Genomic DNA, 26,255 nt, shown 5'->3' on the forward strand with positions numbered 1-26,255 from the left:
GATAAATCCCCAGGATAGCAGTTTCCAATAGTTATGCTCCCAATGATAATCTTAGCCACAGTTTCTTCTCAGAGGAAAGATCTGGTTCAGATTTTGAACTTTAATTCAGTTAAGTACATTCTACAGCTAGCACCCAGCTTCACTAAAGTCAGGACTAAATGTATGTTAATTTTTCTCTCTACAAACAAATGAAAGCTCTTCAATTAATCCATTTACTTTGGAGCCACTTTTATTAGCTTTTAAATAAATACTCAATAGCTGGAAAAAAATGTATTTGTATGCTGTTATAGCACTTAAAGATAGATGTTCAAGATGATCTGGCTCTAATTTTTAGTAGACATTTTCTAATTATCCCACAACTAAAGTTAAAATACATTAAATGAAAAAGTACCCTGAAATCATCTTCTGTTCTACAGATGCTCTCTCAGATCTTATCTACTCTACCCACCGCCAATTTTAACTCATGCTGTTCTCTTACCAATATATGTAGTAGTACTCGTGCATGCTGTAGAGCTCCAATTCAAAGCCACTCAGAAGATACTGGATCATAATTCGAAGGTTATGATAAAGGACCCAGGTACCTAAACAGGCCAAATGTTGCCTTTGGGGTTCCTGTTTCAACAGCATAGTGTGAAGGGCTGCATCAACCTTCTCTGCCTATCAGAATAAAATGTTGTAACATTGACTTTCTTTTCAAGGTAATGAGAGAATTAAAAAAAACAAAAACAAAAACAAACCAGCTAAAATAGCATTTAAGCAGAAAATGTAAAACTTGTCACATAAAGAACTTGCACTTTCAAAACATTTTTGGTTAGATTTAAACTTCTCATTTCACAGTGGATAACGTTTGTGTAAATACTCCTTAAACTAAAAAGACACTTTATAAGACAAAAATACAAAATATTGACTTCAGGTCTTAAGTTATGTTACCAATTAATATTGCTGCTTACAAGTTAAAAATTTTATTAGAATGTGAACCTGTTGTAAAACCATAGTTCTACATATATTTTATAATTTATTCTGATTATCCAAGAAATAATTTAAGATGTTTCTCAGTTTGGATTATTTTCTCTTTTTGTAAACTCTTTCTTTGATACATGAAATTGTTACACTGAAGTTAAAAATAAAATCATCACATTGAAAAATTAAACAGTCAAAATATCATCCCAAAGAATTATTTTTTAAAAATCTGATCAAGGTACCTGAATATCTTAATTCTGCAAGGGAGGATAACTTGTGGGCTCTTACCTCATCCTGCAAGGTAGCAAATTCCTCAAGAATATGACCAAGCTTATCTCTCTGTCGAGCCCTATTATGTCCGTGGATCTGAATAAGACTACAGAAGGGCTGTAAGACACATACAGTTTGTTAACTGGCAACGTAAAACTACTTGGCACTAAAGAAAATTAACATTCCAAATTTTCAAAATGGAGTTTAAGGGGGGAAAAAATACTGTGGATTTAAGAATCAGGACTGTGCATATTTCTTACACAGGCATATTTCTTACAGGCATTTCTTTTTAAGGAAACTCAACATGAGAATGTATCAACAGCCAGAAGAAAGTAGCTGTTAATGAAACTTGTTTTCATATGGCAAAAATATCTTACTTTGATCTTTAGATTTTAAGAGAATAATTTCTTTTCTGCTTATTTCCCGCTATAAGCCAACGTTCAAGGGTGACATTTCTGTGCTGCTTTAAACACACCAGAACAATTATAAGGCTTGAATAAGGGCTAATACAGTTGAACCCTGAATAACACAAACGTCAGGGGCACTTACACCCCATACAATCAAAAATCCATGTATAACCTTTGACTCTCCAAAAACTTAACTACTAATAGCCTGCTGTTGACTAGAAGCCTTACTGAGAACATATACACAGTTAACTCCTATTTTGTGTCTGTATTATATACTGTATTCTTTCAATAAAGTAAGTTAGAAAAAAGAAAATGTTATTAAGAAAATCCTAAGAAGAACAAAATGCATTTATAGTACTGTTACTATATCGAAGAAAATCTGTGTATGAGTGGACTTGCACGGTTCAAATCCGTGTTGTTCAAGGGTCAGTTGTTCTCTAGAAACTTCTATTCCTATTCTACATAATAAAATATTGTAATACTTCACTAATCAGACAGTACACATGAATGGTAGGATGCTCTGATTTAAGAAACATGAATTAGAAGGTATAATTTTAAATTTGTACAGTTTGACAGATATTATCTCACTTGATCAATAACTAGCCTCTAAGAAGTATAGGGGCAGTATTAACACCTCACTTTTTAAAGACTGGGAAGTGTATAGAAAAGTAAAGTGGCCTGTATGATAATGATAAAATATTAATGATAAAAATGAAATCTGGCCTTTTAATTCTTTCACCATCCTATGCTGCCTTCTTATATGTATGTATATACATATTTTAATAACTGCAATTAGGTACCCAAAACTGACTGCTTCAGTTCTCCAAGAGAAATGTTTATATAATTAAATAAAAATGATTTATGATTAATTTAATTCACTACAAGATTTGTATTTTTTTCTAATTCCCTGAGGTCTGAAATAAACTTGTGATCTTGTCTACATCAATAATTTTAATTTTACTATAACCCTGTTCATTAATGTACTACAAAGAGAAGGTATCTGGAACTTTTATAAACATTCCTTGTTTAAAAGGTCAAAAATAAGTAGTTTTTGTACCCATTTACAAAAAATGTGTACAACTTATCCTGTGGTCCCTGGGGGTTATAGTGAAGATATCAAAAGTGCCTCAGTATCTAACAACCTGCCAGGAAGACTTCAGGTTAGAGAGCTATCTACTTGAGTATAAGAGGAGACAGAAATTATTTATTTATTCAATGAAAACAAGTAAGAAATGTCAGATAAAAAAAATAACAAAAATTAATGCTACTGAAGGAATTACACCCCACAATTTTTAAAGTATCCATCATAATGGTCCAAAATTGTAGCTCTTACCCGAACACAGTGAGTAACAAAGGAGTCAATACAGTCCTTAGCCTGGTGATTATTATACAGGCAGCACCTGTTAAGATAATACTCATTAAAATCAAACTATTTGGCCTACAAAAAGCAGCAGTGATTACTGTAAGCGCTACCAACAAAGAAGGTGGGAAAAAGAGAAAATGGAATCAAATACATTACTAAATTAAAAACTAGCATTAGAAAAAAAAAACTAGCATTAGATTAGGAAATATTTCACTATCACTGTGTTATTCACATAAATGTACACTGTTTCCAATTCTATCTTTGGACAGAGTTGGATCCAAAAGATGAAATTAACAAGAGAAGAAAAATTCCAAAGTGCCACTTTTTTATAACCCTACTGCAATGCTATTTATTTTTCTACAACTGACATTCTCCTGGGACTGTGCTCATAATAGTAATTACAAAGAAAATACCATACAGAATCCTAATTTTTTCAAGATGTATTCATATTTCCAACCACTGGCCAAAATCATCACCTATAAATTTCTGGTACCTCAACTTCTCTCCTCATGCAGTGGTTTCCTTGTGGTGTTCCTTATCTCAGTTAATAGCATCACTTCTTGACTAAAGCCCGCCTGAGCACAGTCTGGGAGGATCTGCTACCTGCCTAGCCCTAGAGGAAATACAGGGGCTGAATTGATGGGAAGATTGTTTTTTTCCATCCCTGAAGTGGGAGGTCAGTAGTCCTTTGCACCTAAGATGGGGAAAAGCAAAGACTCCCCTGGTGCATGGACAGGAGCAGACAACGTACTACTCCTCAGTGTCTGCCGTAACTATATAATCTGACCAGAGCATCAGAGATAAACAGAGCCATAATCATGCAATGGAAAATGATAGTACATGCAGCAGCCAAGCGAAAAGAAAAAGCAGAATGCCTGGAAGAGGGGGTAGCAAGAGAAAAGGTGATTAAGATAAAGCTCTTGGGGCGCCTGGGTGGCTCAGTGGGTTAAAGCCTCAGCCTTTGGCTCAGGTCATGATCCCAGTGTCTTGGGATCGAGCCCTGCTTCGGGCTCTCTCCTCAGCGGGGAGCCTGCTTCCTCCTCTCTCTCTGCCTGCCTCTCTGCCTACTTGTGATCTGTCAAATAAATTTAAAAAAAAATTATAAGATAAGGCTCTTAAAAAAAGATTTTCTGGGGGCGCCTGGGTGGCTCAGTAGGTTAAAGCCTCTGCCTTCGGCTCAGGTCATGATCTCAGGGTCCTGGGATCGAGCCCCGCATCGGGCTTTCTGCTCAGCAGGGAGCCTGCTCCCTCCTCTCTCTGCCTGCCTCTCTGCCTACTTGTGATCTCTGTCAAATAAATAAATAAAATCTTAAAAAAAAAAAAGATTTTCTGGATCCCAAAATTAGGATTTTCAAAAAAATTCAGTAGAAGAAAGACACTAAGACCTTAAAGGTCAAGAGGAAGAACTTTCTCACATCATGGCAAAAATAACAAAAGAGAGAAATATACATACATATAAATAAAAGAGATAAGTATGGAGAAATGTGGAGAAGAGATCAAGAGGACTTAGTATACGAGGAGCTCTAGGAAAAAAACAGATGAAGGTGAAGCAATAATTACATAAAAAATAATAAAGGATAATTACTGATTGGAAGACCTGAGGCTTTAATAACTGAGTTCCTGACAGGATTAGCTGAAAATGACAGATGTACATTCCAGTAAATCCCTTAAACTCAAAAAAGAAAAAGAAAAAAAGAAAAGAAACTTTACAATCTTCCAGAAGAAAGTATCAAATCATTAGTGAAGGGAAAAAAAAAAAGAATCCGATAAGGATCACGTTTTTTTTTTTTTTCAGGATCACCTTTCTTATCTGTAACACTGGAATTTTAAGACAGTGGAATAAAAGGGGTGCCTGAGTGGCTCAGTCAGCTAAGGGTCCCACTCTTGGTTTTGGTTCAGGTCATGATCTCAGGGTTGTGGGATCAAGCCCCACATCGGGCTCCATGCTCAGTTAGACGTCTGCTTGAAATTCTTTCCCTCTTCTTTGCCCATCCCCACGTTCTCCTCCTCTCCCTCTCTAAAATAAAATAAATAAAATCTTTTAAAAAATGAGTGGAATAATATTTACAGATTTCATGCAATGAGCTTTGTTATATATGCAGTCAATTCTTGGTACTCATGATCGTTCTGTTCTTTACAGTTCCGGTGACACTGAATTAGACAACACAGAAACACTGCAGCTAGGGTAAAATACAGGGTTAGGTTTCTGCCAGCCTCTGGTGACACCATTTTCATCAACTGATCATTAAGGAACTTTAAAGATGCCTTATGTAATGTCCATTGCTGAATCATTAGCAAAGTCAGGCCTGAGTGAAGCTTATCTTTAAGACATATATATACTCTCTCTGGAAGGCATGCTACAGCCTTCTTGTGCTAAGGAATACTAGACAGCACATAATTACACCTGGAGGCCATCTGAAACTATGAATTCACCAAAAAAGGGACAGAAATGCGAAGAATATGGCATCTAATGGAGCTGTTTACAGAGTTGCCTTGTTCAACACTGGATGACTCCGATTTTTTTTTGCTGTTCTGCACAGGTCGGCAAATTCAGCAAGAGGGGAGCACATACCCACTGAGGGTTACAAATATATTTTAGCGAGTAAGCAAGATTTGCAAATATGGAATCCTCAGACAATGTAGGTTGAACTGTAATTAAACCTAAATGGCTAATAATAAAAGTGCTAAAGGAAGTTTGTTAAACAGAAAAGGAAAAAAGGCAAATTAGACATAGACGATATTTCACATACATCAAATTGTCAAAAATTCTAAAGTCTGATAATGACGAAGTCCAAACAAAGTATGGGAAAACTAGAATTCATAAATACTGTCTTTTGGCATACAAATTGGTTTAATTATTTCAGAAAGCAATTCAGCAAAACTAGCAAAGTTGAAGATGTACATATTCTATGATCAGCAATTAATTTCAGTTTTTGTTTTTTGAAAGATTTTATTTACTTATTTGAGAGAGAGATAGTGAGAGAGTGAGAGTGCATAGACAGCGCAAGCGAGAATGCACAAGCAGGGAGAGGGAGAAGCAGGCTCTCCGCTGAGCAGGGAGTCAGATATGGGGCTCAATCCCAGGACCCTGAGATCACAACCTGAGTCAAAATCAAGAGTTAGGCACACAATCAACTGAGCCATCCAGGTGCCCCCAGCTCTGTTTTCAACATCAATAAATGAGAAACAACTTAAATGTCCAATTGTAGAGAAACAACAAAACAAACTCAATGTGTTCAAAGGGTGGATTTTAATGAGTAAAGTAAGTCTGCATGGATCAAACTGGATGATTTCAAAACCCTAATGTTGAATGAAAAAAACCATGTTGCAAAAGGATGTATACAGTGTGAGATTTGTGTGAAGTCTTAAAATATATAAAATAAATGGATGTATCATTTCCAGATACACATACTTGGGTGAGGTGTACAAGCATTCATGAGAGTGAGACACAAACTGTAGTGCAGTAGTCACCTCTATAACCAGAGTAGGAGGAAGGGATGGGGTGAGGGAGGAATTGAAATTGCAGGGAGTAGTTTGCAAAATGTGGCCCAGGTTCCCCTGCTGGGGATGGTGACCTGGGGATGCTTTCCAGGGGAATACAAGGTCGAAACTATTCTCACAATATGAAGATGTTATTTTATTTTTGTACTCATTCTCTCGTAAGTGTACAGTGGTGGTTTCCAGAATACGTGGCATGCAATATTACAACAGACTGAAAGCAGGTCAAAATAATCCAGCTATCTTCTATTAAGAGAGACAGAAAAGAGGTTTGCAAAGATGTAAAACTGTCACTTTAAAAAACTAATGAATACTGGGGCGCCTGGGTGGCTCAGTGGGTTAAAGCCTCTGCCTTCGGCTCAGGTCATGATCCCAGGGTCCTGGGATGGAGCCCCGCATCGGGCTCTCTGCTCAGCAGGGAGCCTGCCTCCCCCCACTCTCTCTGCCTGCTTCTCTGCCTACTTGTGATTTCTGTCAAATAAATAAAATCTTAAAAAAGAAATAAAAAAATTAAAAAAAAACTAAAAAAACTAATAAATACTTTTAAAGTATTCTTTTAATTTCTAAAACAGTAGGTAGCAATACATATGACCTACATAAACAAAAGCTATTTTGGTCTTTACTATGACTTTTAAGAATGTAAAGGTGTTTCAAGACAAAAATGCTTGAGAATTGCTCATTTAGAGGTTCTCTCAATAACTTAATTCGTTAAATTAGCTGCCCCTTGACACTCAAACTCAGCCCTACTCTGGGACCTTCAGGTGTTGCTGTCAGGAAGCCCCACCCCTGACTGTGCGTGGCTCACTCCCTCAGTTCACTCTCACGTGTCACCTGCAATAGGTCTTCCACAACTATCATACCTAAGACATCCATCGATCCCTTTATCTTTCCACAAAGCACTTACCATGACCTCACATTATGTATTTGCCTACTGTTCAGTCTTTCCCACCAGACTATAAGCTCCCTGTTAGGAGATATGTTTTTCTTTCCCCTAGAACCCAACAAGGCTCGGGCAATACCAGGTACCAACTTACTGTATTTATTACAAAAGGATAAAAATTTATTTTTTTAAATTTATTAATTCACATAAATATACATTAAGTATTTATCAAGTTTTATCAATCCTCCAAAAGGGAAATTTATAAAAACCAAGTAAAAATGTTGCTTAAAATGGATGGCAGTATTGGTAGTTGTCAGTTTATACATCTGAATCTTTAATATATTTAATTATAAATTTCAAAATAACTTTTGTTTCCATTTGCAGATGACATATTATATGTAGAAAGACCTAAAGATTCCATCAAAAAAACTGTTAGAATAAATTTAGTAAAGTTACGAAAATCAATATACAAAAATCTGTTGTATTTCTATACATAATAATAAACTGTCAGAGAAATTAAGAAAACAACACCATTTATAATAGCACCAAAAAGAATAAAATACTTAGGAGTAAATTTAACCAAGGAGGTGAAAGATGTATACATTAAAAACTGTAAGATATTGATTAAAGAAACTGAAGACAGAAATAAATGGAAAGATATTCTGTGCTTCTTGGTTGGAAGAATATTGTTAAAATGTCCATATTATCCAAAGTGATTTCCAGAGTCAATGCAATCGTCATTGAAATTCAAAGAGCAATGTTTCACAGATACAGAGAAAACAATCCTAAAATTTATATAGAACTACAAAACACCCTGAATACCCAAAGAATAAAAAAGCTAGAGGTATCACAATCCCTGATTTCAAACTATGCTAAAAAAGCTACAGTTATCAAAACAGAATGATACTGGCATAAAAACAGACACACAGATCAATAAAACAGAACAGAGAGCCAAGGGGGGAAAAAGCAATTGTATATGGTCATTTAATTTTTGACAAACAAGTCAAGAATACACAATGGGGAAAAGACAGTCTCTTCAATAAAAAATACTGGGAATTCTGGACAGCCACACGTAAAAAGAAAAACACTGGATCCTTATCTTACACTATGCACAAAAATCGACTCAAATGGATTAAAGAGCATAAAAATACTTTTCTATGTAAGACCTGAAACTGTGTATTAGAAGAAAGCACAGGGGATAAGCTCCTTCACATTGATGCTGGTAGTGATTTTTTGGTTTTGCACCAAAAGCAAAGGCAACAAAAGCAAAAATAAACAGTGGGATTACATCAGAGGGAAAAGCTCCTGTTCAGCAAACAATCAACAAAACAAAAAGGCAACCTCCAGAACAGGAGATAATATTTGCAAACCACATATCCAATAAAGGGTTAACCGGGGAAGAGCCAAGATAATCCTGAAAAAGAATGCCACTAGACATTTTTTTAATTTTTTATTTTTAAAGCAACTTCATTACCTTCTTATTCCTTTTCTTCCCCTGCTGAGTCAGTTGTCACGTCCTATTAATTCTACCTCTGAAATGTTCTTCCAATCTGTCCTCTCCTTTATATTCCCAGAGTTTAATCCTTCATCATTTCTCGCTTGTAGTACTGAATTAGCCTACCTCACCACTTTGCCCCATTATCTGTTTCCCATGAAAAAATACATACTATACTATGCCAATTCCCTCCTAAAAACCTGAGCACTTCCTCACTGACCCTAAAATAAAGACCATATTTTACCAAACCATTCACAACTCTCAAGTCTAGCCCCAAACTATCTTAATCATCCAACTCCCATTTGCTTATTTATTCACTCATTCAACAAAGATTTATCATGTGCTGACAATTCATACTGTAGACACTGTTCTAGCACCTGTGATACATTAATGAACAAAGAGCCAAAACCACCTGCCCTGACCTTGTAGAGTTTATATCTAATGGGAGTGGGAGGGAGGAGACAGGGAAATAAGAAATAAACATAGTGGGGGAAAAAAAAACATAAAAAATAAAGAAACATAGTGAAGAACTGTATGGTACATATAGACTTCTTCACATAGCGAGTAAGTAAATTATACAGTATGTAAGGAAAGTCGTTATAGGAGAGAGAAAGGCAGTAATGGGCTGAGGCAGCATGGAGGATGCACTTTTTTTTTTTTTTTAAGATTTTATTTATTTGACAGAGATCACAGGTAGGCAGAGAGGCGGGCAGAGAGAGAAGGGGAAGCAGGCTCCCTGCTGAGCAGAGAGCTCAACGCGGGGCTCGATCCCAGGACCCTGGGATCATGACCCGAGCCAAAGGTAGAGGCTCCAATCCACTGAGCCACCCAGGCGCCCCGAGGATGCACTTTTTAAATAGTCTAATCAAAGCAGTCCTTACTGAGGTGAATTTAAACAGACTTGAAGATGGTGAGGGACTGACTCCCTCAGTCCTGGGCATTTCTGTAAAATGCCCTCCACCCCAGACTCTGTGTAAACGCTGCAGGGTGAGAGCCAACCTATATGTTTCCAGAATAACAAGGAGGGCAAAGTGGCTGAAGCAAAGGAGATGAGGAGAGAGGGGTAAGAGATGATGAAGCCGGAGAGGCATCAGAACAGGAGTCTAGACCAGAGTATATGGGACCTCCCAGGCTCAATCATAAGGACTTTGGCTTTTATTGTGACTGAAACAGGGAATATAACCAACACTGAATGCCTGGGAATTTACCTCCTCCCTGAGACAGTCCTTAACTGATTCCGGTGTGGCTAAGTTCTCAGGCTCCCTTTGTTTTGTCCCTGACAAGGACAACTCTGAGCTGCAACCCACACTGTCTCCACAGTTCCCCAATAGGACCCAATCAGAGTTACTTTCCATGAAGTATACCTCTGTGTGGTTTTCTTCCTTTTTATGTCCCACTTGCCCACAACCCTGCTGGTTTTTCCTTGGAATACTTTCTAAGGTTTTATGAACTGTCTCAGGATTTGCTTTTGGGAAACCCAAGTTAAGAAAGGAAAAAGTTTTATGTGAGACGTGGCATGATTTACTCAACATATTGAATGCTGAACCACTAACTGTTCTTAAAATATATAATTCATATGCCCATGTCTTTAGACATGCTGGTTTTTTTGCTGAGAAATAACAGCACATTTCTTCCGTCTCCTTTGGAAAAGCTCTATTCATTTTCCAAAATGCCAACACAAGTAATGATTTCTTGTTGCATGAAATCTTTTCCAGCTTCTTATGGCAACATGTTTCTGGTAGAGCCACTGCTCTAATGTTAATTTATGGATCAATTATTTGATTTTCTATGTTTATCTAGACTCAGATCACTGAGAAGAGACCTTATCTTTTTTTTTTTTATAATTATTCCCAAAGTGCTTCCCTGACACAGTCCTTTGCACACAGTAAGAATCAATGCAACTTACTGAATTTGATAATTCTTTGTAAGGTTTTCTTCTCATATGGGGCCTAATGTCAACCTCACAAAAAACCTCAGTTTAAATCTAAATAATATGCAGCAGAAATCAAGTAATTTTAATATGATTGAGTTTTTTGGGTTTTTTTACATGAAGATTTGATTGCAATAGTTTTTATGCCTTGGCTATAAAGAAGCACAGAGAATTGGGGCTTTTAAGAAATACATTCACTATAAAAAGTCTTAGGGTACTTACTTTGGGGAGAGCACCGGAGGACTGACAAAACACCGGAGTGCATCCTTCACCATGTCTTGCATGAGATGGGTTCCAAAGACCTTTTTGTTATCCACCAAGAAAGTGGTCTTAAAACAAATGTTATATATTAGTAATGCTATCAAATTTTAATACATTATACATATAATTGTCATTACTATGGCATGAACACATTTCTTATAAATACTGCAGATTAAAGGAGAGATTAAAGTATAAAAACCTCGTGGAAATCAATCAATCAATAAATCACTATTTCAACAATGGGTATTACTTATTAATCCCTATTAAGATGTATTCTGATGAAGGAAAATAAAAAAATGTGCAGGAACATGTATTTCCCATGTCCAGGGTAGTGACAGTAAACCAGTCAAAGTGAACTGACAGTCTGAGTATGCCAAATAAGCTAGTATGTAAGAAAGAGGGCTTCATATAATATGAAACAGCAAATGATTATCAATATTAGCTGATAATCTGTCTCTAATGAAAGTTTTGGAATACATACATACTTTCTGAAACTGGAAAAATAGATTTCATGATTAAAGAATACATTATTTAATAATAATTTGCATTTAAGTTTCTCCCCTTAATGACTTCAGTGTATTTTATTATTTGCTATACTATCCCTTCCTTGATTTCCTAACACATGTAGGTTGTTTCCAGTTTTGGGTGATCGTGAACAAAACAGCTATGAACATTTGCAGACAAGATTCCAGGAGAACACAGTACTTCACTTTTCGTAGGCAAATATTAAGCAGGAGTGGGATTTGTATATTTAATTTTATAAGAATCTGACAAATTGTTTTATAAGTGGCCACAGCACTTCACATTCCTATCAGTAAATGCATCCTCACATGGACTTGCTATTGTAGGTTTTTTCTTTTTTTTCTTTTTAAGAAGATATTATAAAAGGTGGAGAGTGGTATTTCACTGTGGTTTTAATTTGCATATCCCTATGTTTTCATACTTTAGTGTTTAAATTTGTTGCTCATTTTAAAAACTAAGCAGTAGTCTATTCTTACTGTTGTGTTTATAAAGTTCTTCGTATGATACAAGTCCTATGCCACACATGGATTTGCACATATTTTCTCCATTCTGTAGAATCTCTTTTCATTTCTGTAACAATGTCTTCACAGAAATAAAGTTCTAAATTGGTCATGTTTTACGAATTGTTTCTGATGCCATACCTAAGAATTCCATCTTTTAAAGTCACAAAGATTTTCTCCTATCCTTTCTTGTAAGTTTTATAGTTTTACCTTTTAGATTTATGATGCATTCTGAGTCATTTTTTTGCATATGTCTGTCCAATTCTTCCTGTACCACTGCTGAAAAGACTACCATTTCTCCACTGATTTGCTTTTGTATTTTGTCAAAAATAACTGACCATATTAATAACTGATCAGTTGACCATGTATATGACCATGTAGTATACAGTACTATATACTATATAAAAAGGACTATAAAATACTATGTAACAGTATACAGTACTATATAATAAAGGCCTAATTAAAGAATAGGACTTTTCTAGACTCTCCTCTGGTTCTGATCCATTTTGCCAATACCATACCTGTCCTGCAGTCAGATAGCTCCCTAAGTCTGCTTTTCTGCACAACTGTTCTGGCTATTCTAATTCTTTTGTCTTTCCATATAAATTTTAGAATCAGCTTGTTGACAATGCTCTGAATCTGTAGGTAAATTCTGGGGAGAATTAACATCTTAGAAATATTAATTCTTCCAATCCACAAACAAGGTATATTTCTCCATTCATTTAGGTCTTTGATTTCTTTCACCAGTACTTTGTAGTTTTTTAGCATATAGGTCCTATAAACAGGCATTAGATTTATACCTAAGTGTTTCATTTTTTGTGTTATTACAAAGAGTACTGTTTTTAAATTTTTTACTTCCCATTGCTCACTGCAAATATATAGAAATACAATTGCTTTTGGATATTGACCTCATACCCTTTGTTCTTCTTAAACTCACCCATCTGGTCTAGGAACTTCTTTGTAGATTCCCTGACATTCTATATAGAAAGTATTGTTGTCTGTAAAAGCATATCTTTTCCCTTTTCAACTATGCCTTTTATTTCTTTTTCCTGCCTTTTTTCACTGGCTAAAATTTCCAATACAGCTCCCCCTCAACTTATGTTCCAATAAGCCCACTGTAAGTTGAAAATACTCTTACGTTGCAATGAATTTCATACATCTAGCAGACTGAACATCACAGCTTAGCCTGGCCTAAACATGCTCAGAACATTAGCCTACTGTGGGGCAAAATCACCTAACACAAAGCTTATTTGATAATAAAGTGCTTAATATCTCTTGTAATTTATTGAATGCTATACTAAAAGTGAAAAATGGAATGGTTAAATCAGTTGTTTGCCCTTATGATCCTGTGGCTGCGTGGGAGTATGACTCACCAGTCATGCCTAGTATCATGAGAGTATTACACTGCATACTGAAAAGATCAAAATGCAAAATAATAAAGTATGGTTTCTACTGAATGCACATCCCTTTCACACCATCATGAAGTTTATAAATCTTAAGTCAAACCCACTTAAATTCTGGACCATCTGTACTATGTTGAAAAACAGTGGAGTGAGAAAGCAGATATCCTCGTTTTACTCCCAATCTTAGGAGGAAAGGATTTAATCTCCCATCATGAAGTATGATGTTAGCTGCAGATATTTTTGTACATTCCCTTTATCAGGTTAAGGAAGTTCTTTTCTATTCCTAGTTTTGCTGAGAGTTTTTATCATGACTGGAGGATGAATTATGTCAAATGCTTTTCCTGAATCTACTGAGACTTTAGATTGTATCGTGGATTACACTGATTTTTGAATGCTGAACCAGGATTTCATTTTTGGGAAAAAAACAACTTGGTCATGATGTATTATCTTTTTTTATATAATGTCAAATTTGATATGATAATACTTTAAGGTTGTTCTGTCTATGCTCATAATATATCTATAATTTTCCATGCTTTTAATGTCTTTGGTTTTGCTACTGAGATATTGCTGGCTTTATACCATGAGTATTGTTGGCTCTTCTATTTTCTGGAACAGACTATACAGAATTAACCTGGAATTTTCTTTTTGGAAGGTTTTTAAATTATGAATTCAATTTCTTTAACAGATACAGGATCATTCAAGTTATCTCTTTTGTTGTGAGTTTTGGTGATGTCCTTCAAGAAACTGATGCATTTCATCTATGTTTTTGAATTTATGGACATGAGTTCTTTATAATATTTCCCATATAACCTTTTATAGACCCTTTTGGGATCTGTAGTAATACTTTTTCATTCCTGATACTATTCATCTGTATCTTCTTTTCTTCTTTTGTCTGGTTAGAGGTTCTTCAATGTTATTGATCTCTTCTTTTTTTTTTTTTTTTAAGGCTCAGTTAATTTTTTTTAAAGTATTGTTTATTTAAGTAATCTCTACACCCAACGTGGGGCTCAAACTCACAACTCTGAGATCAAGAGTCACACAGTCTTCCAACTGAGCCAGTCTGGCACCCCTTCATCTTTTCAAGAGAACGAAGTTTTTGGTTACATCAATTTTCTTCACTGTTACTGTTTCCTATTTTACTGATTTCTGCTTTTATCTTTAGTATTTCCTTTCTTCTGCTTGCTTTGAGTTTCATCTGCTTTTTTTTTAAAGTAGAACCTTAAATTATTCAGACCTTTCTTTTAAAAAAATTTTAACTGAAGTATAGTTAACATACAGTCTTATATTAGTTTCAGGTGTACAACACAATGATTCAACAATTCCATACGCTGTGAAATGCTCACCATGGTAAGTGTAGTTACCATCTGTCACCAAAGTTATTACAATATTATTGACTATATTCCACATGCTGTACTTTTCACTCCTGTGACTTATTTATAACTGAAAGTTTGTATCTCTTAAACCCCTTCACCTATTTCACTCTCCACCCCCACCTCCAATCCCTCTGGCAACCACTTTCTTCTTTTTCTCATATAAAGATTTAATCTTATAAATTTTCCTCTAAGCACTGCTTCGATTATATCCCACAGATTCTGTAGGTTTTATTTTCAATTTCATTCAGTTCAAAATATTTTCTAATTATCCTCAAGACTTCCTCTTGGATCCTGAGTTTGGTTTAGAAGTGTGTTAATTTCCAAATATTTGGAAAATTTCCAAATATCTTTGTTACTGATTACTAGTTTAATTCCAAAATATTTAGAGAGCATACTTTGTATGATTTCAATTGTTTTTACATTATTAAGGTTTGTTTTACAGCCCAGGATATGATCTTAATGAATGTCTAATATTCCAATACTTCTAACACAAAAATATAACACTAACTGCTGATATCCTTTAAGAGCATCTACTTTTGTTCTAGCAATCAATAAAGCAATGTCAACACATATAAAATTTGATGTTTAAAGAAGTACTGCAATACTAAATAGAACTTACTTGCAATAGAGATCTTGAAAGAACACAAGGTGATTGTTCACTAAATTCACAGAAAAAATCCTGATACACAGAGAAAAAATAATGTCATTAATAGATTAAATAAAAGCTGGAAATGTCTGTATATAGCATGTAATTTTTTACCAGAACCTTCTGCAAATTATATACTACCAGAGTTACACTTGATCTCAGCCAAAAGGCCGAGAAGCGATATATATACTACCAGAGTTAAAAAATGACAGAGCGCTAAGGATCATGTCTATTGGAACTGTCTTAATTGTATCAATGGGACAATGAATGATTTTGGAGACTTTTTTTTTTTTTAACTGACCAGTAGAATTGTGTGGATCCAAATGAATTTGCACACCATGAAAATTAACAGCATTAATAATAATCTGCTAACTAACGGCAGAGGTTTACTTCCTACTTCACAAAAATAAATACCAAGTAACCAGGCCAACTGGATTTATATAACTGACTTCTTGATTTTTTCGACATCCAAAAGATATGCTTAGAAAAACTACATATGGGTTTATACATAGATAAAAGAGAAAAGGTAAGAAAATACACTACAATGTTAGCTTCTGTATATTATAGGATAGTAGTTATTTATAATTTTCCTATTTTTTGTGTGTTTTCCAGACTCATGATCCTCAATTTAAATGAGTGTTCTGCCAAAACCTACCAAGTTTCTCTAGTCAATTCACTTTTTTCACAATTAACTTTTATACCTTCCTCACACTTCTCAAAGTAAATATTCTCTGCTATAGATGTCCTCCCATTTAACATTACAAAGAAAACTAAGTCATTTATCAACAGGAAATCCCTCCACTTCAGCCTCTAAACGTTATCAAACTGAACCCACATTTGTACTCAGATCCCTTCCTTGCCCACTTTAACAATGAAAGCCCTCCATTTGTACTACGGACTCCATTCCCTCCTGTCTTTTCAGGAACATTACACAATGTCAAGAATCCATCCTTGTCTGTCCTAGATATTTAACTTCTCCCTCTCTTCCAGATCCTCCCCATTCATATTTATGCAGTCAATTTCCCCCCATCTTTAAAAAGAAACTGTCACATGCTCCACAGTTCTCTCTCAACTGCTGCCTTCTCAGCTGAACTTTCTGAAAGAGCGGACTTAACCATCTCTACTTACTCAATGGCCCCTCCTCATCAACAGACACTAGCCTAGTTTTTCACTCTAGTCACCACTGTCCTCTGACACCAAATCCAGTTGACATTTGTCTTGGACCTAATTCACTTCTTTCATCTGACCTCTCAGTATCTGACAGGACTTCCTTCTGGTAAAATAAAACCTTTTAAATGACTTTCACGAGTTTCTTCCTTTGTTGCCACTTCTCGGCCTGTGCAGTAGGTTCCAAGTGTAGTTCCAGACTATTTTCTTTTCTCAAGCCATAAACTCTTTCCCTCACAATCTTCACCATAACAATGCTTCAATTACTACCTGTAATAGTTCCAAAATTATATATCTAGCATTGACTTCTAAACTCTATCCACAGAGTTAATATCTATTCAATATCTCTGCATAAGTATCTTAAAGGCACTTCAAATTCAGCTTCATTAAAGAGCGTAAGCTGACTGAAGGTCTTTGGGAATTTCTGCATTTTGGTGAACAGCAGAGTGTGTATCAAGATCTGCAAGTCAGAAACCCAGAGACCTTCCTGAGAGTTCTGTCATGCCCCATGAATTAAACACCAATGCTATCAGTTTTAGTCCATGCACAGCTCTAACTCTGACAACCCACATCATCTCCCTGCCAACCTTCTAACTGAAGTTACCATCCTTTCTCCCTTGGACTGTGATGATGGTTTCTTAATTTATCTCCCTGTGTTTACTCTGGCCCCTTCCTCCATGTTTTCTCTACAATGCAGCACACATGGCTGCAAACTGTTAATTCAGATACTTAACTACCCCACCCATATTGATCTTGCATAAATCTCGAATGTGAAAATGCAGAAATATGGAGAGCATAAATTATAAAGAATCATAACTGACATTTTGGTATTTGTTATTCCAATCTTTGTTAAACTGATTTTACCTGTCTCTGATGATCACTTCTATGTATGACAATGTATAAAATGGATAATCTATTTTGAAAGATAACATTTCCCTATGTCAATATTTTCCTATAACATGCTTTTTTTTAATGGTCAGTTAGCCACTGTGTATTACATCATTAGTTTTTGATGCAGTGTTCAATGATTCATCAGTTGTGTATAACACCCAGTGCTCACCACAACATGTGCTCTCCTTAATACCCATTATCTGGTTATACCACTCCCACCCCCTTCTGAAACCCTCAGTTTGTTTCCTGGGGTCCATAGTCTCTCATGGTTCATCTCCCTCTATGATTTCTCCCGCTTCAGATTTCCCTCCTTTCCCCTACGGTCATGCTATTTAATGTCAGTATGGCATATATTCTACATATACTATAGGATGGGTAGTATCACCAGTGAGTATTTAAATTGTTCCTAGTTTTTCAAGATTACAAATGATGACAAGCCAAATACCTCTTTAGTTCATCTTTGCATATATCTTAGATGGTTTTCTTAGGCTAAATCTCTAGAAGGGGAGTTGCTAGGTCAGGATGTACACATTTTTAAGACTTTTGAGAGCAACAGCCACACAACTATAGGAGAGCACCTACTGCCGTCCACCAACATTAAATACAATTTTTTGTATTCTTCCAATCAAGTTGCTATAAAGCACATTTCCTCAATTACTAGTAAAGGTATGCATTTTTCACATTTACTTCTTTTTCAGCACATGTGCTCATGTCCATTCCCAATTTTCCAGAGATGATTTGTCTTGTATGTAGTAAGCACACCTTATAATCTGGTACTTTATCGTAATAGGAAGAGGTTTCTTATGCAGATCCACCAGATATTTGGTCCCCTCTTTTCTCTAACTTTAATCTTCTCAATTCTTGGCCTTAGCCACACTCCCCTACTACCACCACCGACTCTTGTCACAAGTGTTCCAGACTCTTCTCTTTCTATATCCTCTTCACATCCAGTGCTGGCAGTCCAGGCCTGGCTCCCCCAGCTCCTCACTAGTATGGTATGTCATTCAGCATTCACCTTCCTGACAAGGCAATCCACAACCCTCTGCCAGAATATTAAATTCCAACTGTTGCACTATTTTTTTCTTTTTCCAATTCACACTGATCGCCTTCTAAAATCTTACATTTAATCTGAACACAAATATTCATGTAACAATTAAGAATCAGAAAAGCAGATGCAGCAGAAGAAAAAAAGTCTCTATTCTAATTCTAGATATGCCACTAACCAATCATTTAATTTGGTTACAAGCCCTCTAAACCTTACTTTGTTTAGCTATACAATGAACTGCAAATTGTAAAATTACGTCTATGATCTTTTCTACCTTTAGGATTCTATGATTCTTAAGACAGAATAAGGACAAAACTACTAGAAAGAAAGCAAATAGAAAAGAGGTAACAAACACACAATCAGTTAAAGTTTCACGAAGGAATGAAGACTTAAGCTGGGCATTAATGACAAAGAATTAGAAGGGAAAATAAAGTTATTACAAGAAAGAGCATAAACAAAAGCCAAATCTTTGTTGACCATCAACTATACCCCAGAGGCTGCTGCTCAAATTCTAGGAATGTAAGCAAGGTAATTCATCACCTCAAGGAATCCAGGTACAGAAGTAACCTGGAACCAACAAGGAAGACCTCACAGAGAAAATGACATGGGCTGGGAATTATGTACTCTATACAGAGTTACGTGTAATAGTGTACTTATGTCTAAATAATGACAGTATTATTTTGCATATTTTCTACCTTCCTAACCTTATGTAAATATTGCTTTTCTACATTTTAACCCATAGAGAAGATTAATCCAAAATATGTAAAAATGTACATACTCTTTGACCCAGCAACTTCATGAGGGTTTAGGAATTTATCTTAAGGAAGAAGGAAGCAGATGATATGAAGGTTCCTACAGAAATGCTCATTTTAGTAAAACACTGAAAATGACCTAAATACAATTCAATATGAATGGACTGGAAAAAACTGTGATATATGCTTACAACGGAATACCATGTAGCTATTTAAATAATGTAGAAAAATGTGTATTTATTGACATGAAAAGAAAGATGTTCATGATAGAGAGATTAGTGACAAAAGCAGGCTACAAATACCATGATCTAATTTTTTATATAAAAACATACATGTATGTATATATTTATGCATACTCCTATCTATGTGTATATGCACACACACATTTACATATAAGAAGTTTTGAAGACAGAATCCAGGGTCTAAATCCTCATTCTTAAAACTTGGGTCAATTATCTAAACTTTAGTTTCTTAATCTCCAAAATGGATAGTATATAATCCTTATAAATTAAACAAAAACAAATACACATACAACATACAGACACACACACACACTACACACACACACACACACACACACACACACACACACCTTAATTCTCCAGCTATCAAAGAAAACAAGTAAACAATTTTATTTACCCTTGGGATAGTCAGCCTCTAAAAAGTGATAAACTATTCTGTTGTTCAATCAAAACCATATTCCAGAACAGACATTTGTACTTACCAGGATACAATGTAAATTTGTTAAATTGACCACCTCACAAACAGTTTTTATTCTATCTATTAATCTTGCAAAATAGTTGACCATTTCTTCCCTTTTAATTATTTTTGCATATCGAGGGAAGGTAGGTGGAAGTAGCCTCTGGTTAACAAGGGGCTCAAAACCCATCATAATTGGATGATCTAAAAAGGAAAAAAAGTTAAGATTTTCAATGTTTTGCTGAAACGTAAACCTCAAATACTAGTAAATATAAAAAGAGAAAGGCCAATTTCAAAAAGCATCTCCAAATTCGTCACAATATTCTCTAAACAAATTTTATAATTTACAAACATCTCTATATATTTTTGAAGGAGATAAGCAGATTTAATAACCCCAAAAATAGTACTTCCTACTACATGGAACTAGAAGTAGTGACAGAAAGGGGTTGCTACCTCCCAATTACCCATTAGCCAAGAATGGGATAAAACAAGGTTAATATATTCCCTTAAAAAAAAAAAAAAAAAAAAAGGAAAGCAATGCTGTATTAACAATGAGATTGTTGGGGTGGGGGTAAAATGGGAACACAAATTAAAGCTGTTTTCCCTTCAATTACTGAAGAGTGGCATCAACTCAAATTGAGTTACCTAATAATGCAAAAGAGAGAAGAGTGCCCACTCAACACCCCACCCTCCCAAATCTGGAATACATTTCATACTGACATTAATTATAGAAATTCAGAGTGCTTTAAAATATAAATAACCTTCTACAAGAGACCTAAGGGTGACTTCCTCTTTTCCATTCTCTGCTCACTGTGACCTCACTTTTCACACTAGTGCAAGGCCCCAACTAAGTTTCTCTGAACCTGAAATCTAAAATGAGGAAGTATAAGAAATGAGAAGTGATTAAGAATTTGGGAATCGGATTCTCTTGCTGTACTACAAACAGGCTATAAATCAAGAATAAATAGAACAGCTTCGGGTGTTAATTAAAGATAAAATTAAGCTAAGTATGGGAGGCTAGGACCCTCTGCAGCTTCATCTGTTAAGCGTTCGACTCTTGATTTCAGCTCAGCTTATGGTCTTAGGATAGTGAGAATGAGCCCTGCCTCGGGCTCCACACTAGGCATGGGGCCTGCTTAAGATCCTCTCCCTGTGCCCCTCCTGAACCCCCCCAAATTAAGCTGGTGTCATTATTAAGAATTAAAAGACTGGGGCGCCTGGGTGGCTCAGTGGGTTAAAGCCTCTGCCTTCGGCTCAGGTCATGATCTCAGGGTCCTGGGATCGAGCCCTACATCGGGCTCTCTGCTCAGCGGGAAGCCTGCTTCCTCCTCTCTCTGCCTGCCTCTTTGCCTACTTGTGATCTCTCTCTGTCAAATAAATAAATAAAATCTTAAAAAAAAAAAAGAATTAAAAGACTGATATTTAATCAAATTATAATAATGCTCCTATAACATAAGTAATTATTCTGAAGATCAAGCAAATAAAGATGTCCCCTAAGGTTCCTGGCCTTCTTCCTCTTCTCCATACTTAAGTGCTCCCTGGTTGAAGTTATTTATTTGTATAAAAACTCCAATTTAACTAATGTTTTCCAGGCTAAAATCATTAGCCCACCATCTTTCTTCTGAGCTCCAAACCGGATTTCTAACTACATAATGGACATTTCTACCTTGGTACCCCATATCATCTCAAAAGGAACATATCCAAAAACTGCCATTATCTTGCCCCAAACACTGCTTCTTCTGATATTCCCTTTCTCAATAAAATGATCCACTGCCTTTACAATTGCTTACACCAGAAACCTTCTTGTCCACTGTAATCAATGCTAAGTATTGCACATCCTAACATCCACTGACTGTCCCGCTCCCCCCTCACTCTTACTGCCACTGCAAAAGCCTAACTCATTTCCCTACACTGAATACTCCCTCATTAATTAATCCTGTACACTGTCCCCTCAATTGTTTTATCTAAAGGACAACCTCAATTTCATTTCCTTAATCGAAAAATTCTGTCAGCTCTCTATTACATAAAGTACAAAATCTCTGGTAGGGTACCAGAAGGCACTTTAAATTTCCTGCCACTCTTGTAGGAAAAAAAAAAAAAAAATCTGTATTCCAATGGAAAACTATATACTGTCAGATTGATTCAAGGCGACTCTTTGACAAACCTACAAATAGTAGGTAACTGATAGAAGACATGCAAATTCTGTCCTGGCAGAAATTCACCTGACTTCCTCCCAACTCTACAGAAGAGTTTTGCCTCCATTTATCTCAACATTCCAATGCTCCACATACATTTTAAATTTTTTTCAAGATTTTACTTATTTGAGGGGTGCCTGGGTGGCGCAGTGGGTTAAAGCCTCTGCCTTCAGCTTGGGTCATGATCTCAGGGTCCTGGGATCAAGCCCTGTATCAGGCGCTCTGCTCAGCCAGGAGCCTGCTTCCCCGCCCCCTCTCTGCCTGCCTCTCCGCCTACTTGTGACCTCTGTCAAATAAATAAAATCTTAAAAAAAAAAAATTTATTTATTTGAGAGAGAGAGAATGCACAAGCGAGGGGGAGGGGCAGAACAAGAAGCAGGGTCCCCAATGACCAGAGAGCCCAATGCAGAGCTCAATCCCAGGACCATGGGATCATGATCTCAGCCAAAGGCAGACACTTAACTGACTGAGCCACCCAGGTACACCTAAATCTGAATGTTTTAAAACTTATGTCTAGTTATTTCACTAAATGAGTTTAACAAAATCCTTAACACATGTTCATTTTTACATCCATGAGGAGTCACAGTTTTTACTTTTTTCTGAAAGTCATTTTTTAACATGCTCTATTCTCTAAGCACCATAAGCTATAAGCAAGCATAGACTTAAAAAAATATCATGTTCTCTTATGCCTCCTTATACTTATACACGGACTATTCTTCCTGCCTATAAAGTCTACCCCTTATTCTCAGCCTGAGACCTGCTACAGCTTGGGTTCCCTCTCATGCTTGGCCCTCCCCCAGGTACTGTGTATATTCACTGTCCATGTGGGATTACGTCATTCTTCCCTCAGGTGTCCCAAACACCTAAATGCCTGGCTCATTACAAGCACTGGATACATGTTTTGTGAATGACATATTCAAAATAAAATGATTGTTACCAGTATAATAAAACAGTTTTAATTTCTGATTAATAACACTGCATTTAAGGTAAATGTAGTAGAGAGGACACTGTACCATACCAACATGAATACATTTTGGGCTTTAATGATAAATGCACAAAATCTAAGTACTTAAATAGTACATTATCCTTATTTTCCCTGAAAGCACTCTAATTTTCATTTACAAGTATTACCCAGAAATATTCTCTTATTCTTAATACACATATTTTAAGGCTTTAAACCACAAGTATACGGCCACTCATGAAAATCTGTATTACCATGAAAAGAAGTAAATATTAATGGGAAATGCATATCAAATACAATATATTCTACATTACATTTTTAAAAAGATTTTATTCATTTGAGAGAGAGAGAGCTCGTGAGTGCACAAGCACTGGAAGAGGCAGAGGGAGAAGCAGACGCCCCGCTGAGCTGGGGGCTCAATCCCAGGACCCGAAGATCACAAACTGAGCCCAAGGCAGATGCTTAACCATCTGAGCCACCCATGCGCCCATCTACATTACATTTTTATACAAATTTAAAAATGCAACACAAAAGGTTAAGCCCTGACTAGATTTCGACTCTGGTCACGAACTCAGCATGGAATCCACTCAAGATTCTCTCTCCTTCTGCCTGACCCCTCCCCCAACTCTCACAGGCTCTCTGTGAAATAAAAGAATAAATCTTTTTAAAAAGTGCAACATAAAACAGTATTACCTTCTGAAACTAATTCAGCTGTCCTGCAGACCACAGGGGTCTGCAGACCTGCAGCATCCCTGACCTCCACCCACTAGATGCCAGCAGCATCCCCTTAATTGTGAAAACCAAAAATGGGTCTAGACATTGCCAAATGTCCTGGGAGTCCCCAGCTGAGAAACACCGGTCTAGACAAATACAATAAGCAACTTTAATTCAGTGTGGATAACCTCAGAATGTAACAAGAGCACCTGAACTATGGAAACATTAGATGAAAGACAGACAAGTGAAATCTAAGGAAAGACTCAAATGATAAGAAGTTGGTAATATATTGGTCAGGAAAAAGTATTCCAGGCATATCAGTGGCCTAGAGGATAGAGAATATGGTTCCTTTTCTTTCATAAAGAGCTCCAATTTTCCAAATCATAATTTCTCCAAACTCAGGAAGTAAAAATATATGCATATAAACAGAATGGGGACAAAGTCCCTATGCATAACGTTAGAAGGTATATGTATGCTTCTCTCCATTCCCCAGATATACTTAAATCGCAACACCCCCCCAGCATTTCTCTGAGCCTAATCCTTGTTAATGGTTAAAGTTATTCCTAGTAACTATTTTTAAGTCTCAGCTGTTGCTGAATCTCATACATAAGAACTCTGTAACCATTCTGTATAAGACATCATAACCCTTCTGAGCAGAGATTAGGGAAGAGCTGAGATAAGAGAGATTGAAGAAGTTGCTCAGAATAGAGAGTAATTGAGCAGGAGAGGGGCTAAAAGCAAGGCAGGAGTTTGCATCGGTTTCATGGCAACATAAAGTATGAAACCTTATAAGAAGTTTTATCACACCCAGATCCCTCTGGGAATAAACTGCTCTAATGGTTTTCTCCCCTATACTTCATGTTATTTTCTCTACCACACAATTTACTACAGACTGTCTGCTGTTAAAATAACCTGAACAGCCCTTACGAAATGAGTCTGAAAAGTCAAGAATTCCTATTACTTTCTACCCAGTGTGGGCTGTGCTTAATTGAGCCTTCCTGAATTGGACACACAGCTCAAACAAGATTAACTTCTAGACTTTCTTCCCATGTTCCAAGTCTGTAGAGGTATTATCTGAGTTTTCGAGTTAAAATACTTCAAATATACTTAGTACAAGAATGTCAAATAAGAGGATTTCCCCCTCCCGCTAGCATTCTTTTAAAAATAAAACAATTGGGGTGCCTGGGCGGCTCAGTTGATTAAGATTCTGCCCTCAGCTCAGGTCATGATCCCAGAGTCCTGGGATGGAGTACCACATTAGGCTCTGTGCTCAGTGGGAAGTCTGCTTCTCCTGCCCTTCACCCTGCTTGTGCTCTCTCTCAAATAAAATCTTTTTTAAAAAACACATAAAAATAAATATAAATGATAATTACTATTCTCTAAAACATTTTACACAGCAAACAGGTTTAGAGTGTTTTGGTTATTAAAATTCTTGTTAGACAACTGGTTTATTTTTAACATTATTTATATTTAACATTATTAACAACAGGAAAGTCCTACAAAATAGCACAAGGCTCTTGGATATAAGATTTACAGTAACAATGTATTTTGATTTAACTTAGCAAACTAAGTTATTAAAATTGATTAGATGCCAAAATTAAAGATCAAAAATCTATCAAGAGATAGAGAGGACATATTATTTTCAGACAACATCTCTCCCCAAGGTTACACAGGCAATTTACAGTTATATTTATTGAAATAACAAGTTTTGGATGCTCTGAAGTTAGAAGGAATTCTGGAAACCAATGCAGAAGCTGCTAAGGATTTGTTAGTGATTCCATACTTCTTGGCTACATTATTTCCTTCTATAAAATGTTTAACAGGGGCGCCTGGGTGTCTGTCTGTTAAGTGGCTGCCTTCGGCTCGGGTCATGATCCCAGGGTCCTGGGATGGAGCCCTGAGTTGGGCTCCCTGCTCAGCAGGGAGTCTGTTTCCCCTCTCCCTCTGCCTGCTGGCTCCCCTTACTTGTGCTCTCTATCAAATAAATAAATGAAATATTTAAAAAAGTAAAATAAAATAAAAATGTTTAACATTATGCTATGTGAAATAAGACAGAGAAAAAAGGAATAGCCCGATTGAGGCAAAAAGTACGTCATTAGTTACTGGGGATTAAGGGGAAATCGGGAAGGAGTTATTGTTTAATCAGTATGGAGTTTCAATTTGGGAAAATGAAAGGTTCTGGAGATGAATAATACTGATAGTTACAGGATAATGTGAATGTACTTGATGCCACTGAACTACACACTTAAAAACGGTTAAAACAACAAATTTCATGTCATGTATATTTCACAATAAAAATACCTACAAAAAGGCATTAAACCAA

General features: G+C 36.2%; 1 protein-coding gene across 4 annotated transcripts in view; it reads right to left on the reverse strand.

Annotated features, from left to right (window-relative positions):
- Positions 1 to 26,255, reverse strand: part of NAA35 (N-alpha-acetyltransferase 35, NatC auxiliary subunit) — a 94,342-nt gene that overhangs the window by 9,406 nt on the left and 58,681 nt on the right. For all 4 annotated transcript variants that reach the window (XM_032840494.1, XM_032840491.1, XM_032840493.1 and 1 more), the window contains 6 exons: positions 20,088 to 20,266; positions 15,482 to 15,541; positions 11,026 to 11,132; positions 2,971 to 3,037; positions 1,249 to 1,347; positions 479 to 657 (listed from right to left, as the gene is read on the reverse strand). In XM_032840494.1, coding sequence (XP_032696385.1) covers positions 479 to 657; positions 1,249 to 1,347; positions 2,971 to 3,037; positions 11,026 to 11,132; positions 15,482 to 15,541; positions 20,088 to 20,266 — 691 coding nt within the window. The remainder of the gene's footprint in view (positions 1 to 478; positions 658 to 1,248; positions 1,348 to 2,970; positions 3,038 to 11,025; positions 11,133 to 15,481; positions 15,542 to 20,087; positions 20,267 to 26,255) is intronic.

This window comes from Lontra canadensis, unplaced genomic scaffold (assembly GCF_010015895.1).
Source record: "Lontra canadensis isolate GAN:19392208 unplaced genomic scaffold, GSC_riverotter_1.0 scaffold113, whole genome shotgun sequence".
In the NCBI taxonomy this organism is placed as follows: Eukaryota; Metazoa; Chordata; class Mammalia; order Carnivora; family Mustelidae; genus Lontra; species Lontra canadensis.